General features: G+C 46.1%; 1 protein-coding gene across 3 annotated transcripts in view; it reads right to left on the bottom strand.

Annotated features, from left to right (window-relative positions):
* The window catches only part of GLIS1 (GLIS family zinc finger 1), a 236,260-nt gene extending 234,709 nt beyond the window's left edge, over nucleotides 1-1,551 (bottom strand). For all 3 annotated transcript variants that reach the window (XM_009458124.5, XM_016918723.4, XM_016918718.4), the window contains exons 1-2: nucleotides 1,453-1,551; nucleotides 154-454 (exon numbers count right to left, since the gene is read on the bottom strand). In XM_009458124.5, the coding sequence (XP_009456399.3) occupies nucleotides 154-412 (259 nt within the window). In that variant the 5' untranslated portion in view covers nucleotides 413-454; nucleotides 1,453-1,551. The remainder of the gene's footprint in view (nucleotides 1-153; nucleotides 455-1,452) is intronic.
* Between the last annotated feature and the right edge of the window lie 21,750 nt (nucleotides 1,552-23,301).

Genomic DNA, 23,301 nt, shown 5'->3' with positions numbered 1-23,301 from the left:
CTTTCAGACTGACAAGCTAGTCCCAAACAATAAGAGAGAAACTGAGGAACTCCGAAGAAAGTTCCACCAAGCTCTCCCGAGCACGCGGTGGCGACGCCGGGCAGCCCGAATCTCCACAGGAGCCGCCAGGCACGTTGGCAGGGCCGAACTCACCCTTCCCGGCGGCGGCGGCCTTGGATGGACCGTAGTCTCGGGGACTGCGGGGCCGGAGGAGGTCGTGGGCGCGCGGTGGCGGCGCAGGCGGCCGGGCTAGCAGGTCCCGCGGGCCCCTGTCCCCGCAGCCGCCGCCACTCACGGTGACCCTGAAGGCCATGTGCGCGCCGAGGCTGGCGGGGCCGCGGTCGGGGCCGGGCGCACCAGGGGCCTCCTTAGGCCTCTTGTCCGAGTGTGCCTCAGCCACCTCGCAATGCATGGCGCCGGGGCGGGGCGCACGGCTGGGGGTCGCGCCGGGCTCCTGGGGAGGGGAGACAGCACAGCCAGTTAGAATGCGGAAAGCGGCCCCCGTCTTATCCCGGGGCCGAGTTTGAGCAGGTCACTGCCCCTTCGGTGGATTGCGCGTCTTTAACATAGGTTAGCACCACGACACCTAGCCCAATCAGAGGTCAAACCCACCTGATTCCACGCAAAAGCCCCCTCGCTCAGGAGCGGTTCGCCCTTCCCTGGTGTGGGGAGGACCCCAGGCCCCCGCGCCGCGGCGCATTACCGCGAAGTCCCACCCAAATCCGCCTCCACCGAAACCAGCCTCCTTTGCACGAATGGTGAAACTGAGGCCTGGAGCGGGTAAGGCGCCTGTTCCGCGTCCCCCAGTGGAACACGGAGCCGGCGGCAAAGAGGATTCCCAGAGCAGGGCTCGGGCGAAGCCCCGGAGACGGCTCCGGGTAGGTCACGGGCTGCGTGCTTCGTCGACTCGCCGGGGCCGAGCTGCGCGCAGAAGCTGCGGACCCGAACCCAAAGGCCCAAGGGAAACCCCCAGAGACTCACCCGCGACCACCCGAACCCGGAAAACAGGAGTCCCAAGCTGGGCGCTGAATCCTGCGACGCGAACCCATCACGCGCAGCCGGGACACCCACACTCCCATGCGCAGCGGAGGAATCGAGCCCGTCGCGCGCGCAAACCGGCACAGTGGGCAATGCCCACGCGGCTGCCGCCACACACCCGCCCACCCGCCGAGGCACGCCCGGGGACGGACACGCCACCCACACTGCCGCTGGTCAGACGCTCAGCAGCGCACAACCACACAGTCCCACGCTCTCGCCACACGCGCGTGCGATGGGGGCCGCGCCGGAGCCTCCCTCAGCCCTTCCATCAGGGGCCCCCAAACTCTCCGTTCCCCTCCGCGCTCCCTGCGCCATCCCCAAGCTGCCGGGGTTCGAGCGTCGCCGGGACGCCAGCCTCGGATCTCGGGCCCCGCACACGCCCCTCCCTCGGCCGCGGGCCGCGCCCCCTCTCACCTCGCAGCGGCAGCTGCAGATCGCTGGGCGCCCGGCTCGGCGCGCCTCCACTGGCGCCGCAGCCCCCGCAGCCGCCGCCGCCGCCGCCGCCGCGTCCTGCGGGGCGGTTCCCCGGGGGACGGGGGCGGGCCCGCGTCTGCCCAACAGCCGCTCCATCCACTGGATGGCCGCGGCCGCCCCGCTCAGGCCAATCGCGGCGCGAGGGCGGGGCATCCCCCCTGGGGGTCTGGGCGGGGCCCGACGCGGGGCTGAGCGGAGGGTTTGACAGGCGGCGGCCGGCTGGATCCCCGCGCTGCCCGCTGTTCTCAGACGGCCGAGCCGGGCAGGACGGCGGGGCGGCGCCGCGGCGAGAGAGGCTGGGCTCGGGGGTCGGCGGAGTGCGCTGGGCGTGGGGAGTGCCGGGCTGAACCCGGCTCCCTGCCCGCCTCTCCACTAGCCCCGGGCAGGATCCTCCCTTCTCCCGGTCGGTTTTCCCCTCCGTCAGATGGGAACGACGCTGTCTGCTAACGCGAAGCGGACAGATGCGAAAGTGCTTGAAAAGTTTTCTTGCAGAATCCAACCCTCTCACTGGAGAATTTGCAGAGATTTCACAGCTAGTGGGCAGCAAATTTGGGACCCAAACCCAGGCCACTTTCTTACGTTTGTTTTTGTGTTTTCCGCCGGAAAGAGTCCAGGGTAAAAGGTCTCAAACTCTGAAGTTAAAGATAGAAAAATGGTACCTGATCCCAACTAGGAAATATTCCAATTGAGTCTTGGGGAATAGGCCCCCAGCACTTAGGCTTTTAGCGAGCTCCCAGGAGATCCTTACAGATCTGGGGATTGAGACCCACTCTAGGGGTCTACTCTGTTGTCCTGCCTTCTGGGATTCCCCCACAGACAGCACGCAGTGTCTCAGGGGGCCCTGCCCAACGTGTAGGAAGAGCACGGGACAAAGAACAGTAAGGCTTCACAGAGCCTGCAGGCAATGGCTCAGTTCCCCGCTCTGAGCCTGAGTCCTCCCGTGTAAAATGGCAGTGTTTGCCTAGGCCTGGTCTACCTGCCATGCCTACCGAAGGATCCAGCCAAGCCCTGAAATGGTTTCTGCATTTCACCTAGGCGCCTCCTGTGCACTGTTTGATGGTGGTCTGGGCTGGCTCCAAGGGGCCTGACTGGTTTCGAACTCCTTTGAAGTCTAGTCTCTTTGACCTTGGTCTCAAACTGGAAAATGTATATGGAGCCCTTCTGGACTACACAACATGTCAAGTTCATAGCACAGGACTCTGCACAGAACAACCGACCCCAAGCAGCATCCTCAGAATCCTGGAAAACCAGGATTTTAGAATTTCAAAATCATAAAATTGGATTTCCTATAATTTGTTTGAAATAGTATCTAACAATTAGAGTAATAATAGTAAGAAAGACTTTGAGGTTTTAGTTAGACCCACCCTCCATTCAGAGGAGAAAGGACGTGACTGGCCTGTGTCAATGTGGTGGAGGGTGGCAGAGCCCCGGGATCCAGGCTTCCTGACTCCAGGCAATGCTGTTCCTTCAGTACCAACCACTCTGCTGCTCACAGGGAGAGGGTGTAAATCAACCATGCCCATAACACACAGGCCAAGGGTTGCGCCTCACTCAGTGCCTGCACCCCCCACTACCACATACTCTTATGGAGTCACAGCTGGTTCTGCTGCCAACAAGCCATGTGGCTCTAGACGAATGGTAACCTCACTCTGGACGTCAGCTTCCCCCCTCCAAAGGCATGAAGTTGGAAGATCTCCGGCCTTTCTAGTTCTGCTCTTCTCTTCAGTAAGGCCAGGATCCAAGTCCTCTGCCCTCCCTCCACCCCCCACAATGCCCCCCCCCCCCGCCGCCCCGCTGCAAAACACACACACACACAACAAGCACTGCGCTGCACATTTAGTCGGGACTCTGAAAACGTTTGCTGAATGAGTCATTTAACCAACTGGACCTGAAAGCAAAGGCCCTCCAAATTTCCAGATGAAGAAACAGCTCTTTCCATTATTCTTTTGAGCACTTACCCTGGGCCAGCCCCTATACCTGAGCTAGGCACACAGAAACACAGAACCCGCCCCCTCCCCTTCCCCTCAGTGAGCTCACAGGTCCACCTGACCAAAATAGGTGGGTTTGTGAAGGCTGGCAAAGTGATGAGAAGTTTAATCTGCTCAATAAAACAGACCTCTTAAACACTGTAAATGGCAGGACCCCTTTGGAGATACTCAGAATCTAGTAGGTATATGCTTTTTTTTTTTCCGCAAAGGAAACAAAAGAAACTGTTAACAGTGGTTAAGGGAATGGAGGACTGAGGGAAGGACTGCACTTTTCATTTTTATACTTGTCTGAACTGATTTGTGTTTTCTAAGTATATATTATCCTCCCTCTCTCTTTTTTTTTTTTTTTTTTTTTGTTTTCTTTTTCTTTTTTGAGACAGAGTCTCACTCTGTTGCCCAGGCTGGAGTCCAGTGGCACAATCCCAGCTCACGGCAACCTCTGCCTCCCGGACTCAAGTGATTCTTCTGCCTTAGCCTCCAGAGCAGCTGGGACTACAGGCGCGCACCACCATGCCTGACTAATTTTCGTATTTTTAGTAGAGACAAGGTTTCACCATATTGGCCAGGCTGGTCTCAAACTCCTGACCTTGTGATCCGCCTGCCTTGGCCTCCCAAAGTGCTGGGATTACAAGCGTGAACCACCGTGCCCGGCCCCTCCCTCTCTTTCAATAGGGGTTATTTGAGCAGTGGGATTATGTGCTGCATTTTTTTCCTTTATATTTTTGGTATTAAAATAAAAGTCATTAATATTTTAATTGTCAAAAACAAAATAAAGTGAAACAAAGTAACCTGCTTCTCACTTTAGCAGGCTAGACAGTAATGTCTGCTTTTTACACTAACCCGTGTTACAACTCACACTCTCTTCTGCCCTCCCAGTCCCACAGACAGTCTGTCTACTGGATATCTCTATCAGGATCCATCTGCAAAATCGAACATCATTTTTTCATCTCTGACGTTGCTCCTCACTCCTATGTCCCTAACTGGGTGAATGGCCCCATGGCCAACTCCCCCAGTTCAGAAATCTGAGTCATCCTCAGCCGCTCCTCTCCCATACTCCTATATCTGACTTGTCATAAATTTAACTAACAATCCTCCTCCTCTCCATCCTCACTACTACATTTCTTCCAAGTTCTTTTTGCCTCCATCCTCATCCTTCTCCTAATTAGTGATTTTCCACACTGGTCTCCTTATCGGTCTCTAAAGTATAGATCTGGCTGGGCACAGTGGCTCCCACTTGTAATCACAGTACTTTGGGAGGCCAAGACAGGAGGATCACTTGAGGCCAGGAATTGGAGACCAGACTGGGCAACATAGCAAGACCTTGTCTCTACAAAAAATAAAATAAAAAATAGTCAGGCATGGTGGCCTGCACCTGTAATATCAGCTAATCAAGAAGCTGAGGTGGAGGATCCCTTGAGTCTAGGAGTTTGAGACTGCAGTGAGCTATGATCATACCACCGTACTCCAGGCTAAGTGACAGAGAGAGACCCTGTCTCTAAATAAATAAGTAAATAAATAAAAATATAGATCTGACCATGGCACTTCCCTGTTTAAATCTCATAGCTCCCAATGGCCATCTAAATAAAATCAAACCATTTTCTTACCCTGCTCCCACCCCTACCCTATGTTCCAAGCACCTTGGAATAGTTTTCATCTCCTAGAATCCGGAACATATATTCATGCCTTCATAGCTCTGTATATGATTTCTCCTATGCTAATATTTTCTCCCCTTATTCACCTTGCCTACTTCTTCCTATGAATCATTTCATACCCAGCCCAAGTGTCACTTTCCCACAAGCCTTCCCTGAATCCTCGAGGGGGCTATAGCTATTTTGTCCCTGCACACTTTCACAATCCTCTGCTTTATTCTATCTGAGAACTTATTACAGTTTTGTAACTGCCTATGTAACAGCCTGTCTCCCCCCTCTAGAATGAGACCTCTGTGAGGTCAGGGGCAGCCTTTTGCCTTTCTATCTTCAGAACCTAGAAGAGATTCTTGCACAAAGTAGGTAAATATTTACTGAATGCTGATTGAATTATTAAAGACTCACCACTAATTCATTTGCTTGCCTACATTTCTAGCTAAGAGCTTCCCCACCCTATCAAGACATCTCTCCTCACTGTCTTTGTTCAGGGGTGTAAGCATTCACTCAGCAAATGGTTGAGGTAAAAATAGACATTTCTGTGTCTAAGGTGTCCTGTGTCTAGGAGATAGGAGGAAGAGAAGGAAGAGAGGTGGTCGATGTTACACTGCTTACCCTGCCTCTGTGTCTTGCAGCAAGGGAAGAATTAACATTTAATGGGGAACCTACCATGTACCATGGCTGACACTCTCCATATGTGATCTCACTTAATCCTGACAACTCTGGATAAAGAGGTTATCATCCCTATTTTACAGGTGAGAAGATAAAAGTTCAAAATTAAGTGACCTCCCAAAGTTCCCACAGTCAAGAGCGTCTGCCTCCCATACTGATTTTCAATAAGAGTGCCAAGACCACTCACTGAGGAAAGAATTGTCTCTTCAACAAATGGTATTGGGACAACTGGATATCCACCTGCCAAAGAATGAAGTTGGATCCCATCTCACATCATATTCAAAAAGTAATTCACAATGGACCAATGACCTAAATGTAAGAGCTAAAACCATGAAATGCTTAGAAGAAAACACAGAGGTACACACCTTTTTAAAAAATAATTTTTAGGAGTAAATCTTCTTGATCTTGGATTTGGCAGTGGATTTTTTTTTTTTTTTTTTTTTTTTTTTTTGACAGAGTCTCACTCTGCTGCAACACAGTGGTGCAATCTGGGCTCACTGCAGTCTCAACCTCCTGAGTTCAAGGGATCCTCCCACCTCAGCCTCTCAAGTAGGTGGGACCACACACTCTCAAGTAGGTGGGACAACAGGTGTGTGCAACCATGCTCAGCTAAGTTTTTAAATTTTTTGTAGAGACAAAGTCTCACTATATTGCCCAGGCTGGTCATATATCCTGGGCTCAAGTGATCTTCCCGTCTTGGCCTCTCAAAGTGCTAGGATTACAGTCATGAGCCACCACACCAGTCTGGATCTTTGACACAATACCGAAAACATGAGCAATAAAATAAAAAATAAATTAGGCTTCATCAAAATTTAAAACTTTTGTACATCAAAGAACATTATCAAAATACTGAAGAGACAACCTACAGAATGGGAGAAAATATAGGCAAATCATATATCTGATAAGGGTCTAGCCTCCAGAATATACAAAGAACTCACACGACTCAAAAACAAAAACACAACCCAACCAAAAAATAGGCACAGGAGTTGAATAGACATTTCTTCAAAGAAGATATACAAGTGGCCAAGCACATGAAAAGATGCTCAACATTATTAGCCATTAGGAAAATGCAAATCATAACCAGAATGAGCTACTAGAGAAGCTGAGGTAGGAAGATTGCTTGAGGCCAGGAGTTCGAGACTGCAGTGCTGATGATCACGTCTGTGAATAGCCACTGCACTCTAGCCTGGGCAACATAGTGAGACCCTATCTCCAAAAATTTTTTTAAATTTTTTAAATAAATAAAAACAAAACACAATAAAATATCACTTCACATCCAATAGGATGATATAACTGAATAAAAGGAATGTCTCAAGTTGAATGATGAGGAATCATAAAAAAAAAATGAGTGTTGGTGAGGATGTGGAGAAATTGGAACCCTCAAACATTGCTGGTGGAAATGTAAAATGGTTCAGCCACTTTGTATTTTTTAGTAGAGATGGGGTTTCACCATATTGGCCCTGCTGGTTTCAAACTCCTGAACTCAGGTGATCCACCCCCTCGGCCTCCCAAAGTGCTGGGATTACAGGTATGAGGCACCACGCCTGGCTGATTCAGTCGCTTTGGAAAACAGTTTGGCAATTCCTCAAAAAGTTAAAGATAAAAGTATAATATGACCCGGCAATTCCGCTCCTAGATATATAAAACTGAAAACAGGTAGTCAAACAAATACACGTACATGCATGTACACAGCAGCTCTATTTGCAATAGCCAAAAGGTGGAAACCCAAATGTGCATCAGCAGATGAATAGGCAAATAAATTGTGGTTATACATACAGTGGAATAGTATTCAGCCATAAAAAGGAATGAAGTAGGCTAGGCACACTGGCTCACGCCTGTAATCCCAGCACTTTGGGAGGCTGAGGTGGGTGGATCACCTGAGGTCAGGAGTTCAAGAGCAGTCTGGCCAACATAGCGAAACCCCGTCTCTACTAAAAATACAAAAATTAGCTGGGCGTGGTGGCGGGCGCCTGTAATCCCAGCTACTCAGGAAGCAGAGGCAGGAGAATCGCTTGAACCCCGGAGGCGAAGGTTGCAGTGAGCTGATATAGTGCCACTGCACTCCAGCCTGGGTAACAGAGCAAGACTCCATCTCAAAAAAAAAAAAAAAAAAAAAAAAGGAATGAAATACTGATAGATGCTACAGTGTGGATAAACCTCAAAAACATGGTAAGTGAAATAAGCTAGACACACAAAGGTCACATATTGTATGATTCCATTTATATGAAATATCCAGAATCCACAGAGACAGAAAACAGGTTGGTGGTTGCACGGGTCTGGGGGAAGGGGTCAATGTATCTGCTCAATGGGTATGGTTTGCCTTTTGGAGTAAGACAGATTTGGGGGAACTTGATAGAGGTGATGGTTGTGCAACATTGTGAATACATTAAATGCTACTCAAGTGTTCATTTTTATTTTATTTTATTTTTTAGAGATGGGGTCTCAGTATGTTGCCCAGGCTTGTCTTGAACTCCTGAGTTCAAGCAATCCTCCTGCCTCAGCCTCCCAAAGTGCCAGGATTACACGCATGAGCCACCACACCTGGCCTAATTGTTCACTTTTAAATGGTTAATTTTATGTTATATGAACTTTACTGCAACTACAAAACAATTAATTTAATGAAAATAAAAAAGAGTATCTGCCTGAGCCCAGAGCTAGGCTTCCTTCACTGCACTTTGGGGGCATTCACTGAGGACAGCCCATAGAATGGCATCTATAATGGTTGTGACTCTGGTGCTATCAAGCTGAGGGATGGCAAGTCACCACACTTGCATTCTGAACACTGAACCTGCCAAATAAAGATGACAATACCTGACCCACCGGAGCTTCCATAGAGACTCAATGCAAAGGTGGAAAAAGTAAAATCAAAATGAGAGATGATGATAATGATGATTAATGAAATACCCCAGTTACCTCTCCCACAATTTCTGGTGTTCATCTTATAACCTGAAGATGCACTGTCAAAAACAAAACAAAACCCTGAAGAATCCCAGTATAGAACAATAGAACACAGTCACAAAGGGCCCCTAAGGATATTTTAGGTAAAAACTCATATGATTAGAAAATAAGAACCAATTTAAACTAGGAATGCAAGAAAACTTTCTTACCTAGCTAAAGGATATCTAACAACAACAACAACACAAAACAAAAACAATCCTCCCACCACCACCAAAACCTACAGCTAACATCACATATTTACCACTACACTTAGTGTAAAGACTAAGTTCCCTAAGATCAGGAACAAGGTAAATATTCCTGCTTTCACTATTCCTATTCAACAGCATACTAGAAGTCCTAGAAAGTGCAGTAAGGCAAGAAAAAAAAAATAAAAGAATAAAAGGCATATAGGCTGAAAAGGAAGAAACAAAACTCCCTATTGGCAAGTGACATAATTGTCTATGTAGAAAATTCCATGAGATCTACAAAAAAGAAAAAACCTCCTAGAACTAATCAATTAGTTTATCAAGGTTGCAAGATACAAGTTTAATATTTAAAAGTCCATTGTATTTATATATACTAGCAATAAACACTTAGAAATTAAAATTTTTCAAAGTACCATTTATAATAGCACTGAAAAATTAGATATAAATCTAAGAAAATATGTACAGAATTTGCTGAAAACCACAAAACACTGACAAAAGAAATCAAAGAAGACCTAAATTAAAAGAAAAGGTATACTGTTTTCCTGGTTTGGAAAGCTCAATATTGTTAGGATGTCAATTTGCCCCCAAATTAATCTAGAGACTCAATACAACTTCAATCGAAATCCCAGCAGGATTTTTTTGTTGTTAGTAATCAATAAGCCAACTGGAAAATTTATTTGGAAAGGCAAAGGAACTAGGATAGCCAAAACAATTTTGAAAAAGAACAGAGTTGGAGAACTCACTATCTGATTTTAAAACTCACCATAGGCCAGATGCGGTGGCTTATGCCTATAGTCCCAGCCTCTTGGGGCTGAGGCAGGAGGATCACTTGAGCCGAGGAGGTTGAGGCTGCAGTGATGAGTCCTGATAGTGCCACTGCAGTCCAGCCTGTGCAAGAGTAAGACCCTGTCTAAAAAATAATACCTCACTATAAAGCTACAGTAATCAAGACAGCGTGGTATTGGCAAAAGAATATATACAATTTAAAAGAGTCAACTTGATTATTCCTAAAAGTAGACTCTCTTCTGAATGAAACTTTAGGTTAATCAGAATCGCTCTCAAAATGGAAAATTAAATGGCTTGGGAAGCCAGGTTCTTCCCAACTCATTTCCTGTTTCTCCTCCTTTCTTCCCTCCTCATCCTGTGTTTTCTCTTACATGAGTGATGACCCCTCCAAACCAGGATCTGATGGGTTATCCCAGGCTCCTTTCTCCCTACCCGCCCCTTCAGACACCAAGGCTGTGATTCCTGCCTTCTGAGCACCTGCTCTCCACCACCACAGCAGTGGCCCTCGTGAGGCCCCATCATGTCCATCCTGAATCATGGGGCCAGCTTCCCATTGGTCTCCCTGCCTCCAGCCTGGCCCCTCCAGTCCATTCTCCCTACAGCCAGAGCGATCTTCCTAAATCACCCATCCAACCATGTGGCTCTCCTAGCTCCAAGCCTTCTCAATGCTGGGGAACTCCTTGGAGGCAGGAATTCTTTGTCACAGTAGCCTCAGGACTGAGCCCATGCCTGGTGCCCACGCACACTCAGCGAATGATGATTGAATAAATGCACATTAATAAAGTAGATGAAGAACTTATTGAAGGAGGTGCAGGCCCTTCAAAACCTCATTCAGAGAGGTCAAAACACAATGGCTAAGAATGCAAGGAGGAGGCACCAAGGTCTGGATCCCAGCAGTCTCTATTCTCATCCAACAATATTGGTTGAATACCTACAATGTACTCAGCACTGTCCTAGGCGCCAGAGATTCATGGAGCTTCTCTGTGGACACAGAGTATTCAACTAATCATACAAATGAATGCATCATCACAAATGATAAGACCCTAAGGGAGAATGCTCCATGCTATGAGAGGGTGGGAAATGAGGAAGGGGACTGGAGGCCTGACCCCATCTATGGGGTCGAGGAAGGCTTTCCTGTGGAGGTGATCATTAAACTAGACTCTACGGCTGGGCACGGTGGCTCACACCTGTAATCCCAGCACTTTGGGAGGCCAAGGCGGGCGGTTCACAAGGTCAGGAGTTTGAGACCAGCCTGGCCAACATGGTGAAACCCTGTCTCTATTAAAAATATAAAAATTAGCCAGGCGTGGTGGCGGGTCCTGTAGTCCCAGCTACTCAGGAGGCTGAAGCAGGAGAATTGCTTGAACCTGGGCAGCAGAGGTTGCAGTGAGCCAAGATCATGCCACTGCACTCTGGCCTGGCTGACAGAGTGAGACTCTGTCTCAAAAATAAATAAACAAATAAAAACTTAAAAAATAAACTAGACTTTATGAGGAGGAGAAGTTACTGGTTGTGGCATTGAGGGAAAGCTTTCCAGCTAGATAGAGGACTATGTGCGAAAGTCCTGAAACTAAAGGAACTAAGATCGCTTCCAGGCAGCAAAAGAAGGGCAGTGTGACTGGAGCCACAGAGTGAAGGGCAGGAGGGCATCAGATGAGACTGAGGAAGGGCAAGGTCTGGATGCTAAAGGAATGAAGGATTTTACCTGGAGACTGATGATCAGATCTGTTCTGAAAATACCATTCCAAGCCAGGTACGGTGGCCAATGCCTGTAATCTTACCTACTTGGGAGGCTGAGGTGGGAGGGTCACTTAAGACCAGCAGTTCAAGACCAGCCTGGGCAACAATAGTGAGACTCTGTCTCAAAAAATGATGAGAAAATGTAGCCAGGTGTCGTGGCATGCACTTGTAGTCCCAGCTAGTCAGGAGACTGAGGCAGGAGGATTGCTTGAGCCCAGGAGTTCAAGGCTACAGTAAGTAAGCTTTGATCCTACTATTGCACTCCAGCATGGGTGACAGGACGAGACCTCATCTCAAGAAAGAAAGAAAGAAAGAAAGAAAAGGAAGGAAGGAAGGAAGGAAGGAAAGAGAGAGAGAGAGAAAGAAAGAAAAGAAAAGAAATGAAGGAAGGAAGAAAGAAAAGGCCAGGTGCAGTGGCTCACAACTGTAATCCTACCACTTTGGGAGGCCCAGATGGGAGGATTAGTTGAGCCCCGGAGTTCGAGACCAGCCTGAGCAACATGGCGAAACCCTGTCTTTACAAAAGATTTAAAAATTTAGCCAGGTGTGGTGACACACACCTGTGGTCTCAGCCACTCGGGATGCTGAGGTGGGAGGATTGCTGGAGCCCAGGAAGTCAAAGCTGCAGTGAGCCATGATTGTGCCACTGCACTTCAGCCTGGGCAGCAGAGCGAGACCCTGTCTCAAAAAAAAAAAAAAAAAAAGAAAGAAAGAAAAGTAAAAAGAAAGTAGCATTCCAGTGTCATGTGGGAAATGGGCTAAGAAAGAGGCAAGAGTAGGTGCTGAATGCACAGTCAGAAGTCCCAAAGATGAGGAGCCTGGACTCCAGGAGAAGTGGCTGGGACACAGCTTTATTTAGGAGGCAAACTTAATACATCTGGGTGATGGGAGTGAAGGGAAGCAATGTCTGGGCATCTAGGAAAATAGCAGTTTTAGGGTTTGGAACCTCCCCTGGGAGGCCCAAGGCATTCTTAGTCCTCAGTGGTGGTTTCCAGAAGCAAAGTCAACGTCACCATTACCAAGTCATTAAGCTATATCTCTTCCTCATGCTCATCGCTGCAACGGCTTTTCTAGAGAAACTTTCATTGGCTCTCAGCTCATCACTGTCTTTATAGAGAAACAGAATCAGACTTACTATAATATGCATGTCAAATGCTGCTAATGAGGACAATAAGATCTGATAGCTTAAACAATTATAACGGACAATATTAGCTATAGATATGTAAGGAAGGGCCTGTTACTTATTATGGAAGCACACAGTCCCAGGCCCTGTGGCAGGTGCTTTCCATACATTAATGCAGACAATGCTGTGTACATACAGCAATACACAGGACAGTCGTATGAACAGGGTAGTATTGTTTCCTATTACAGATGTGGAAGTGAGATCCCAGAGAGGCTAAGTGACTTGCTCAAGACCTCAGAACCAGCAAGTGGCAGAGTCAGGCTTGACCCTAAATACCACCATCTTTGCACCACACTACCACACCTCATCTCCAGCTGATCTGGACCATTCTCTGTCACCTGTTCCTTCCTCTCCTTTCCCCTAGAATGCTTTCCTGGCTGACCACTCCCATCCCAGCCCACCCAGATCTCCAAGTGGCCCCTTCTCCACATAAGGCTTCCCCTCCCAACCAAACACCAAAAGCACAAAGCCTTCACCATAACTCCTTCCTGTGAACTGTGGAGTCATTGCCCTTCTCAGAGCACTTATTCTCTGCTGTGTTACTTACCCATTTGTGTATTTACTGTATTCCCACTAATAAACTGCAGACCCCTTGAAGGCAGGGACTTTGTATGTGTATGGAAGATGTTCAGTAATTTGTGGATATGAACCCATGTACAAAATTGATTCAACAGATCAACAAGTTGGTAAATGAGGCTGAACCAAATGCATATATGGAGTAAGGAACAGAATAGTTGATTATTTTTATTTAAAATGTTTCTTATAAAATAAACAGAAGACTCATCCAGTACACACTAGTATTATGTAATTCCTATGCTGTTTTCCAGGCACATATTAAAGTCATCTAGACCTGTATCCAGAAAGCATTTTAATAAATAGAGGAATGGAATTGTATTCATGAATAAGTTTGAAATGAATTTTTCAATTAAAAAATCAGTTTTAAGACGTTTGATAGACATCTTGCATAATCCGCTCTTCAAAGACATTTTATCTCTTTTATGAAACCCAACTTACCTTACTGCATCCCAAATTCAAACACTCATGCAATGTTACAGTTAGAAGCGAACTTCAAAATCATTCAGTCCAATTCTTTGATTTTTCAGTCGAAATAGATAAGTGATGTGAAATCTTAGCTGAAGTTCACAGAGCTAGATAGTGCCAGAGATAAGACTAGAACTCATTATTTCCGAAACCCAACTCTCACAGACAGCTGGAAGCCTACCTTTATATTCATCCTTTCATTTTTCTCCAGTAACAGAACCCCAATTCTATTAATGGGTTACAATCAACCTCTAAAAGACATTTCCTAGACTCCCTTGCAACCAGATGTGGCCATGGGACCACTTTGGCCAATGAGATGCTAAGCGTTAAGTATGTGCACTTTCAGGAAGTGTTCCTAAAAGGGAGGGAGGATGCTATTTTCCCTCCCCTTCCTTCTTCCTGTTGCCTGGAAGGAAGGCATGAGGGCTGTGGTTCCAGGAGCCATGTGGGACCACAAGAGTCAGGACCACACCTTGGGGCTGGCTACGTGGAGAGCTAGAATAAGCCTGAATCCCTGATAACCTCAGGGAGTCACCATAGCCATTCTGGACAGCCTATTTCTGGATCTTCTTTTATGTGAGAAAAAAAAATAACTGTGTCACTTAAATCACCATTATTCTGAGTTTTCATTTACATGCAGCCAGACTTAACTAACCCATCTTGCTTCCTCCATCTCACTAAATGGCAGTTCCCTTCTACCAGCTGCTCAGGCCAAAAACCTTGGAGTCAATACTAGCGACTTTCTCTTTCACACTCCACAACCATTCCACCAGCAGTGCTTGTCACCTCTTCCTTCAAAATAGATCAAATCTGTCTGCATCTCACCCTGGGCCCAGCCACTATCCTCTCTCGTCTGGTTACAGCAGTGGTCTCCTAACCAGTCTCCCTTCTTCCATTCTTGCCTGCCACCCACGGTCTCCAGTCTCTTTTCCACAGAACAGTCAGACTAAATTATTTTTTAAAGGTAAGTCAACACATCTTACTCCTTTGCTCAGAACTTCCCAATGGCTGTCCCTGACTCGAAGCAGGAGCAAGGTCCTTCCTGTAGCCTACCTGGCCTGAGTGAGCTTGTCCTGGCCCCCATCTTGTTCGCATTACCACACTCCACCTCATCCACTGCACCTGGCCACCCTGCCCTCTTTGCTATCCCTTGAACTTATCAGGTATATGCCTGCCTTGGGACCGTTCTGTGTTTTGGAACTCACCCCTCAGGTACCTACATATTCTCTCCCTTACCTCATTCAGGTCTCTGCCCAAACATCATTTTATCGGGGGACCTTCCCTGACCACCCTATCTGAAATGGAAAACCAGCCAGGTGCGGTGGCTCATGCCTGTAATCCCAACACTTTCGGAGGCCAAGGTGAGAGGATCACTTGAGCCCAGGAGTTTGAGACCAGCCTGGGCAACATGGTGAGACTCCATCTCTACAAAAAATGAACTGGGTGTAGTAGCATGACTGTAGTCCCAGCTATTCAAGAAGCTGAAGCAGGAGGATCGCCTGAGCCCAGGAGATCGAGGCTGCAGTGAGCTATGATCATGCTGTGATCACACCACTGCACTCCAGCCTGGGCAACAGAGTGAGACCCTGTTTCAAAAAATAAAAATACAAATAAAATGGAAAGCCACTCTACTATTTACTGTCTACTTGTTCCTCAGTGCACTCACCACCACATGGCATTTGTTTATATTCATTCTCTCTCCACCCACTAGAAGGGTAAGCTCACTTGTGTTGTTGACTGTTGTGTTCCCAACACCCAGAATAGTGCCTAGCACCCTAGGCCTAGCATACATATGAATGACTGAATGAATGAGTAAATGAATGCTAAGTCTGTGCCCTTTTAACTATGTCACTTTGCCTCTAATTGGAATCCAGGTGCATTTGCTCCATGCACAAATATTACTATTGGAGCCACTTGCTATCCCTGTGAAAACTTGCTAAATATTTGCTGACAACAAAGATAAGCCAGCTTCTTCTTATCAGTTAACTAAGAAGATCTAAAAGGCAATAAGGTTTTCTATTCTAATAGTCATTATATTGTTAATACCAACCACAAGACATTAAACATTTTGAAATAGGAATAATGGAGAGCAGTACACCAGACAAGTTTGTAAGACTCCAGAATCCAATGTCTTTTGTGGCAGCCCCCCAAATATAAAGCCTTTTCTTTTTCTTTTTTTTCTTTTTTATTTTTTTTGAGACGGAGTTTCACTCTTTCACCCTTTCACCCAGGCTGGAGTGCACTGGTCTAATCTCGGCTCACGGCAACCTCCTCCTCCCAGTTTCAAGCAATTCTCCTGCCTCAGCCTCCCAAGTAGCTGGGATTACAGGCGCCCGCCACCATGCCCAGCTAATTTTTGTATTTTTAGTAGAGACAGCGTTTCACCATGTTGGCCAGGCTGGTCTCAAACTCCTGACCTCGTGATCCACCCACCTCAGCCTCCCAAAGTGCTGGGATTATAGGCGTGAGCCACTGTGCCTGGCCAAAGCCTTTTCTTACTATTCTCATATCACCTCCTCAGTGAGAGGAGGAGGGTCAAATTGACCACTCATTGTCCAGTGACGAACACAATTGTCTTCTCTTAACACTCTAGCTTTATGGAAAATCCTGGTGGTTAATTTTAAAATACAAATAAAAGTCCACTAAAACAGATTTATCTTTTCATTCACAAACAGTCTATATCTTTTCAAGTTAAGAGGTTTTCAGTTGGCCTTGTAAACTGAAATAATAAATCTCTTAGTAAACTCTACTCACTAAAGAGGTCTTAAGCTCAGGACATTTTTTTGAAACAACGCACTCCTAATATTTGTTTTCATCTGGAGAAGGAGCAAAGCCTGACAGAACACCCCAGGTTCCATTTTCAAAGAAGACCAAGAAGCGACACCTAGCTTCTTCAAGCAGATAGTGGCTGAATTTTGAAAAAAAAAAAAAAAAAAAAACAAGTCAATCTCTAAGATTTTGCTTCAAAAATACATACTCCTCTCATACATTTTTGGCGATTGCTGCTTCAAGCTGCTAAAATAGTTCTTCTTTGGGGAGAAAAATATAGCTCTCAAGAAACTCGAGTTTGGTTTTGAAGACATATCTCCCTGTATATGTATCTGTCTCTTCTAGCTGTGTATCCTTAGGCAAATCATTTCACTTCTCCTCCCCTCAAGCTCCTCTGAAGTAACCTCACAACGACCCTGGAGGATAGATTGCTGTTAAAGATAATGCCTGTAAAATGAGGAACACAGGGTCCAGCACATAGTAAGTGCTCAATAAATAGTAGCTACTGTCACTCCATAAGCAACTAGCCACACAGAAGCCTACTCAAGTCATCAGCACTTTTCAACATACTATATGCAAATAATTCATTGTGTAGAACATTTGGAAAATATAGAGAAGTATGACTAAAAAAATAACCCACCAGTACTGCAAATAAAACCTCCCCCAAACAAAAGAGAAATGGTGTGGACAGCAGACAACTTTTCCTCTAACCACTTTGAAATAGTGACCTCTGCTGGCCAGTGGAAAACACAAGCCTTCCAATCAACTCTTCCATGATTGAGCAAGGGTTGAGTGAGCCAGGCTTGGTCCTTGTCCCTAGAACAAAAACCAGGTGTTGCATTACAAGGGACAGAAATCGTCACAAGGGTTACCACGATGTAATTGGGATGTTAACAAAATTAAAGGCCAGCCTTTCCATTTGCTCATCCGCCCAGAAGTTTCTTTTTTCAAGCCCCATAGTCTCTTATTTTTAAAATGTCATAATTGCATGCAAATGTTCCAGCAGAAAAACAACGCAAGGGGCATTAAAAATCAATCTTCCATGTAAGCCTCAGATTTTCCAGCATGAAGATCCAAAAGCAGAAGTGGTGACAAATGTGAGGAAAACAGAGTGAAAAAGTCAGAACGCATCATTAAGAATGTTACAACAAAAGGAGGGAAAAAAAATCTCTGGGAGCACATGTCTGATTCAGCTGGGGTGAACAGCCAACTACAAAGAAGGCTTTAAAAACCCTGCAAACTTCTTACAGATAGGGCCCAGAAATCCAATTAGGACCTAGACAGGAGTCTTTTCTTCAAGGAGAAGTGTGCCTGATGGAGGAGGCCGCTCAAGAAACTACTGACTGGAATATTCAGATGTAAAACACATTCCCACCTCTTAAGGTAGGAAATAAAACAGAAGTTGTAAACTGGCAGTAATAGGCTATGTAGTTTAGTTTGACATTCATTGTTTTGTTTTGAATTAATTAGTTGCCAACACTTCAAAAAGGGAGATTTTGTATCAAAATGCAATTTTTTTTTTGACTGGGTCTCACTCTGTCACCCAGGCTGGAATGCAGCGGTGTGAACACGGCTTACTGCAGCCTTGCCTCCCCCAACCCCACCGCACCCCACCCCACCACAGACTCAAGTGATCCTCCTGCCTCAGCCTCCTGAGTACCTGGGACTACAGGCACATGCCACCATTCCCAGCTACTTTTTGTACTTTTTGTAGAGACAAGGTTTCGCTATGTTGCCCAGGCTGGTCTCCAACTCCTGGGCTCAAGCAATCCTCCAGCCTCGGCCTCCCAAAGTCCTGGGATTAAAGGCATGAGCCGCCTGGCCTCGTTCTTGTAAACAAATAGGGAGCTCTAGCCACACTGGGCCAGCACTCTCCCATAGCAACAACAGCAGCTGGGGCCAAGCAGCAACAGCAGCCTTCCACACGCTCTCCAGTATGCTGTTCCCTGACCAGCTGGCCTCACTCACCTCATCAATTGTCTGGCTTTTGTGAACACTTAAGTCTAAGACCCTGGGTGTGTAACAGCTCCAAGACACTGATGATGAGGAGTTACATTCAGTCCAAACAAATATCAACTGTGTACAAGGTACTTTAATAGGCACTAGGGATATAAAGAGAAAGACACGATCCCTAAATCCAAAGAACTCATAGACCTTTGGAAAAGAGGGCAAGCCAATTCACACTAATCATACATTGTGACATGTGCATTGGAAAGGTACAAAAGTGGTAAAAACTAAAGGGATTAAATCAATTTTCTAGCTTTTTGAGACACTTACCTCACTGACGTCCAGCCTTTCTTCTTTTCTAACATATGCACTTAAGGGTATAAATTTCCCTCTAAGCATGGCTTTTGCTATATCTCACAAATTTCTTTCTTGCTTGTTTTGAGACAAGGTCTCACTCTGCCTCCAGGCTGGAGTGCAGTGGCGCGATCTTGGCTCACCACAACCTCCGCCTCCCAGGTTCAAATGATTCTTCTGCCTCAGCCTCCCAAGTAGGTGCGCGTCACCACCACCCAGCACTTTTTTGTATTTGTAGTAGAGATGGGATTTCACCATGTTGGCCAGGCTGGTCTCGAACTCCTGACCTCAGGTGATCCACCCGCCTTGGTCTCCCAAAGTGCTGGGATTATAGGTGTGAACCACTGCATCCGGCCTCAATATGTATTTTTATTATCACTCATTGAAAAATATTTTTTCCTAACTTCTACCTGTGTGATTTCTCCTTTGACCCGTAGGTGATTTTAAAATGTACCTTTCAAAACATATGGAATGCTCTAATTATCATTTAAAATTGATCTCTACTTCAATTGCCCTATAGACACAAATTTTAAATGATGTTAATCCTTTGAGACTGAGACTTGCTTTATAGACCAACATATAACCAGAATTGTAAGTGTTCAAGATGAGCTTGAAAAGAATGCTTGGACTCCAGTAGTCAGGTGCAGGGCTCCTCATGTGTCCCATAGGTCAACTGTGCTGACTATGTCATTCAAATATTCTACATCCTTACTGATTTCCAAAGTCTACTTCTATCAGTTACCGAGAGGTGTGGAAAATAACTTCTTTTTTTTTTTTTTTTTTTTTTTTTTAATTTAGACAGAGTCTTGCTCTGTCACCTAGGCTGGAGTGCAGTGGTGTGATCTTGGGTCACTGCAACTTCTGCCTCCCAGGTTCAAGTGATTCTTCTGCCTCAGCCTCCCGAGTAGCTGGGATTACAGGTGCACACCACCAAACCGGGCTAATTTTTGTATTTTTAGTAAAGATGGGGTTTCACCATGATGGCCAGGCTGGTCTCGAACTCCTGACCTCAAATGATCAGCCCGCCTCGGCCTCCCAAAGTGCTGGGATTACAAGCGTGAGCCACCACGCCCAGCCTGTTCTGTCAGTTTTTATGTATTTTTTTTTACTAAAGCAACATACATAAAGTACACAAATTTTGCACATGCAATTCAATGAATTTTTATATGTATACACCCCCATAACTCAAATCAATATATGGACATTTCCGGCACCTCAGAAGTTTTCCTCATGCCCTTCCACAAAGTCAATATACTGCCTCCTTCCCCATTACCACTACTTTGACTTCTATCACCATTAAATTCCGCCTGTTCTCAATATGCATATAAATGTCATCATACAGTAGATATTTCTTTGTGTCTGGCTTCTTTGGCTTAGTGTCTGTGAGCTCCATTCACATTGTTACATTTAGCAGTAGTTCATTCTTTTGATTGCTAAGTAACATTGCACTGTAAAAGTATAGCACACTTTATTCTACTGTTGATGAACATTTCAATTGTCTCTCATTGGGGACTATTGTGAAAACTCCTGCTTAGAGACATCCTAGTAAACATGACTTTTGGTGGGCATATGCACTCATTTCTCTTGAACATTTACCAATTAGTAGAACTGATAGGTCACAGGGTAGGCACATGTTTAGCTTTAGTAGATATTGCCCATTTTTTCCCTCCTTCCAGCAATTATATGAGAGTTTTAGTTGCTCTACATCCTCATCAACACCCGTTATTATCAATCCTTTTATTTTTAGCCTTTCTAATGGGTGTGTATTAGTCTGTTTTCACGTTGCTCATAAAGACAAACCCGAGACTGGGCAATTTACGAAGGAATGAGGTTTAATGGAGATCTCACAGTTCCACGTGGTTGGGGAGGCCTCACAATCATGGTAGAAGGCAAGAAGGAGCAAGTCACATCTTAAGTGGATGGCAGCAGGTGAAGAGAGTTTGTACAGGCAAACTCCTGTTTTTAAAGACATCAGATGTCATGAGACTTATTCACTATCACGGGAACAGCAAAGGAAAGACCCGCCCCCATGATTCAGTTATCTCCCACTGGGTCCCTCCCACAGCCCATGGGAATTATGGGAGATACAAGATGAGATTTGGGTGGGGATACAGAGCCAAATCATATCATTCTGCCCCTGGCCCCTCCCAAATCACATGTCTTCACATTTCAAAACCAGTCACACCTTCCCAACAGACCCCCAAAGTCTTAACTCATTTCAGTATTAACTCAAAAGTCCACAGTCCAAAGTCTCATCTGAGACAAGGCAAGTCCCTTCCACCTATGAGCCTGTAAAATCAAAAGTGAGCTAGTTACTTCCAAGATACAATGGGGGTACAGGTATTAGGTACATACAGCCATGCCAAATGGGAGAAATTGGCCAAAACAAAGGCCTCATGCAAGTCCCAAATGCAGTGGGGCAGTCAAATTTTAAAGCTCCAAAATGGTCTCCTTTGATGCCATGTCTCAAACCCAGGTCACGCTGATGCAAAAGGTGGGCTCCCCCAGCCTTGGGCAGCTCCACCCCTGTGGCTTTGCAGGGTACAGCCCACCTCCTGACTGCTTTCACAGGCTGGCATTGAATGTCTGCAGCTTTTCCAGGCACATGGTGCAAGCTGTCAGTGGATCTACCATTCTGGGGTCTAGAGGATTGTGGCCCTTTTCTCACAGCTTCACTAGGCAGTGCCCCACTAGGGACTCTGTGTGGGGCCTCCAACCCCACATTTTCCTTCTGCACTTCCTGAGCAGAGGTTCTTCATGAGGCCCCAACGCCTGCAGCAACCTTCTGCCTTGGCATCCAGGTGTTTCCATACCTCCTCTGAAATCTGGCTGGAGATTCCCAAACCTTAATTCTTGACTTCTGTGCACCCACAAGCTTAACACCATGTGGAAGCTGCCAAGGTTTGGGGCTTCCACTCTCTGAAGCAACAGCTTGCACTGTACCTTGGCCCTGTTTAGTCATGGCTGGAGTAGCTGGGATGCAGGCACCAAGTCCCTAGACCGCACACAGCAGAGGGAGCCTAAGCCTGGCTCATGAAACCATTTTTTCCTTCTAAACCTCCAGGCCTGTGATGGGAGGGGCTGCCACAAAGATCTCTGACATGCCCTGGAAACATTTTCTTCATTGTCTTGGGGATTAACATTTGGCTTCTCATTATGCACAGTTCTGCATCCAGCTAGAATTTCTCCTCAAAAAATGGGATTTTCTTTTCTATCACATTGTCAGGTTGCAAATTTTCCAAACTTTTATGCTCTGTGTTCCTTTTAAAACTGAATGCCTTTAACAGAACCCAAGTAACCTCTTGAATGCTTTGCTGCTTAGACATTTCTTCCACTGGCTGGGCATGGTGGCTCACGCCTGTAATCCTAGCAATTTGGGAGGCCGAGGTGGGTAGAATAACCTGAGGTCAGGAGTTACAGACCAGCCAGACCCATATGGTGAAAACCTGTCTCTACTAAAATTACAAAAATTAGCCAGGCACGGTGGCGTGTGCCTGTAGTCCCAGCTACTTGGGAGGCCGAGGCAGGAAAATCACTTGAACCCAGAAGGCGAAGGCTGCAGTGAGCTGAGATCATGCGACTGCACTCCAGCCTGGGTAACAGAGCAAGACTCCCTCTCAAAAAAAAAAAAAAAAAAAAGAAGAAGAAATTTCTTCCACCAGATACCCTAAATAATCTCTCTCAAGTTCAAAGTTTCACAAATCTCGAAGGCAGGGGCAAAATGCCACCAGTCTCTTCGCTAAAACATAAGAAGAGTCACTTTTGCTCCAGTTCCCAACAAGTTCCTCATTTCCATCTGAGACCACCTCAGCCTGGGCTATATCGTCCATATCACTATCAACATTTTGGGCATAGCCATTCAACAAGTCTCAAGTAAGTTCCAAACTGTCCCACATTTTCCTGTCTTCTTCTGAACCCTCCAAACTGTTCTAACCCCTGCCTGTTACCCAGTTCCAAAGTCACTTCCACATTTTCAGGTATCTTTTCAGCACCTCACTCTACTGGTACCAATTTACTGTATTAATCTGTTTTCATGCTGTTGATAAAGACAAACCCGAGACTGGGCAATTTAAAAAGGAAAGGCTTAATGGAGAACTCACAGTTCCATGTCGCTGGGGGAGCCTCACAATCATGGCGGAAGGCAAGGAGGAGCAAGTCACATCTTAGGTGGATGGCGGCAGGCAAAGAGAGAGCTTGTGCAGATAAACTCCTGTCTTTAAAGCCCTCAGATGTCACGTGACTCATTCACTATCACGAGAACAGCACAGGAAAGCCCTGCCCCATGATTCAATTATCTCCCACTGGGTCCCTCCCGTAACACGTGAGAATTATGGGAGCTACAAGATGAGATTTGGGTGGAGACACAGAGCCAACCGTATCAGGGTATGTAGTGGTGTTTCATTACATTTTAAGTTTGTATTTTCCTAATAACTAAGGGTGCTTATTTCTCTTACAGGCCATTGGGATAAACTCTTTTGAAGCACCTATTCATCTTTTGCCCATACTGCTTTATGTACTTAGAG

This window comes from Pan troglodytes, chromosome 1 (genome assembly GCF_028858775.2).
Source record: "Pan troglodytes isolate AG18354 chromosome 1, NHGRI_mPanTro3-v2.0_pri, whole genome shotgun sequence".
NCBI lineage: Eukaryota > Metazoa > Chordata > Mammalia > Primates > Hominidae > Pan > Pan troglodytes.
This window is presented reverse-complemented; position numbering and strand designations above follow the sequence as displayed.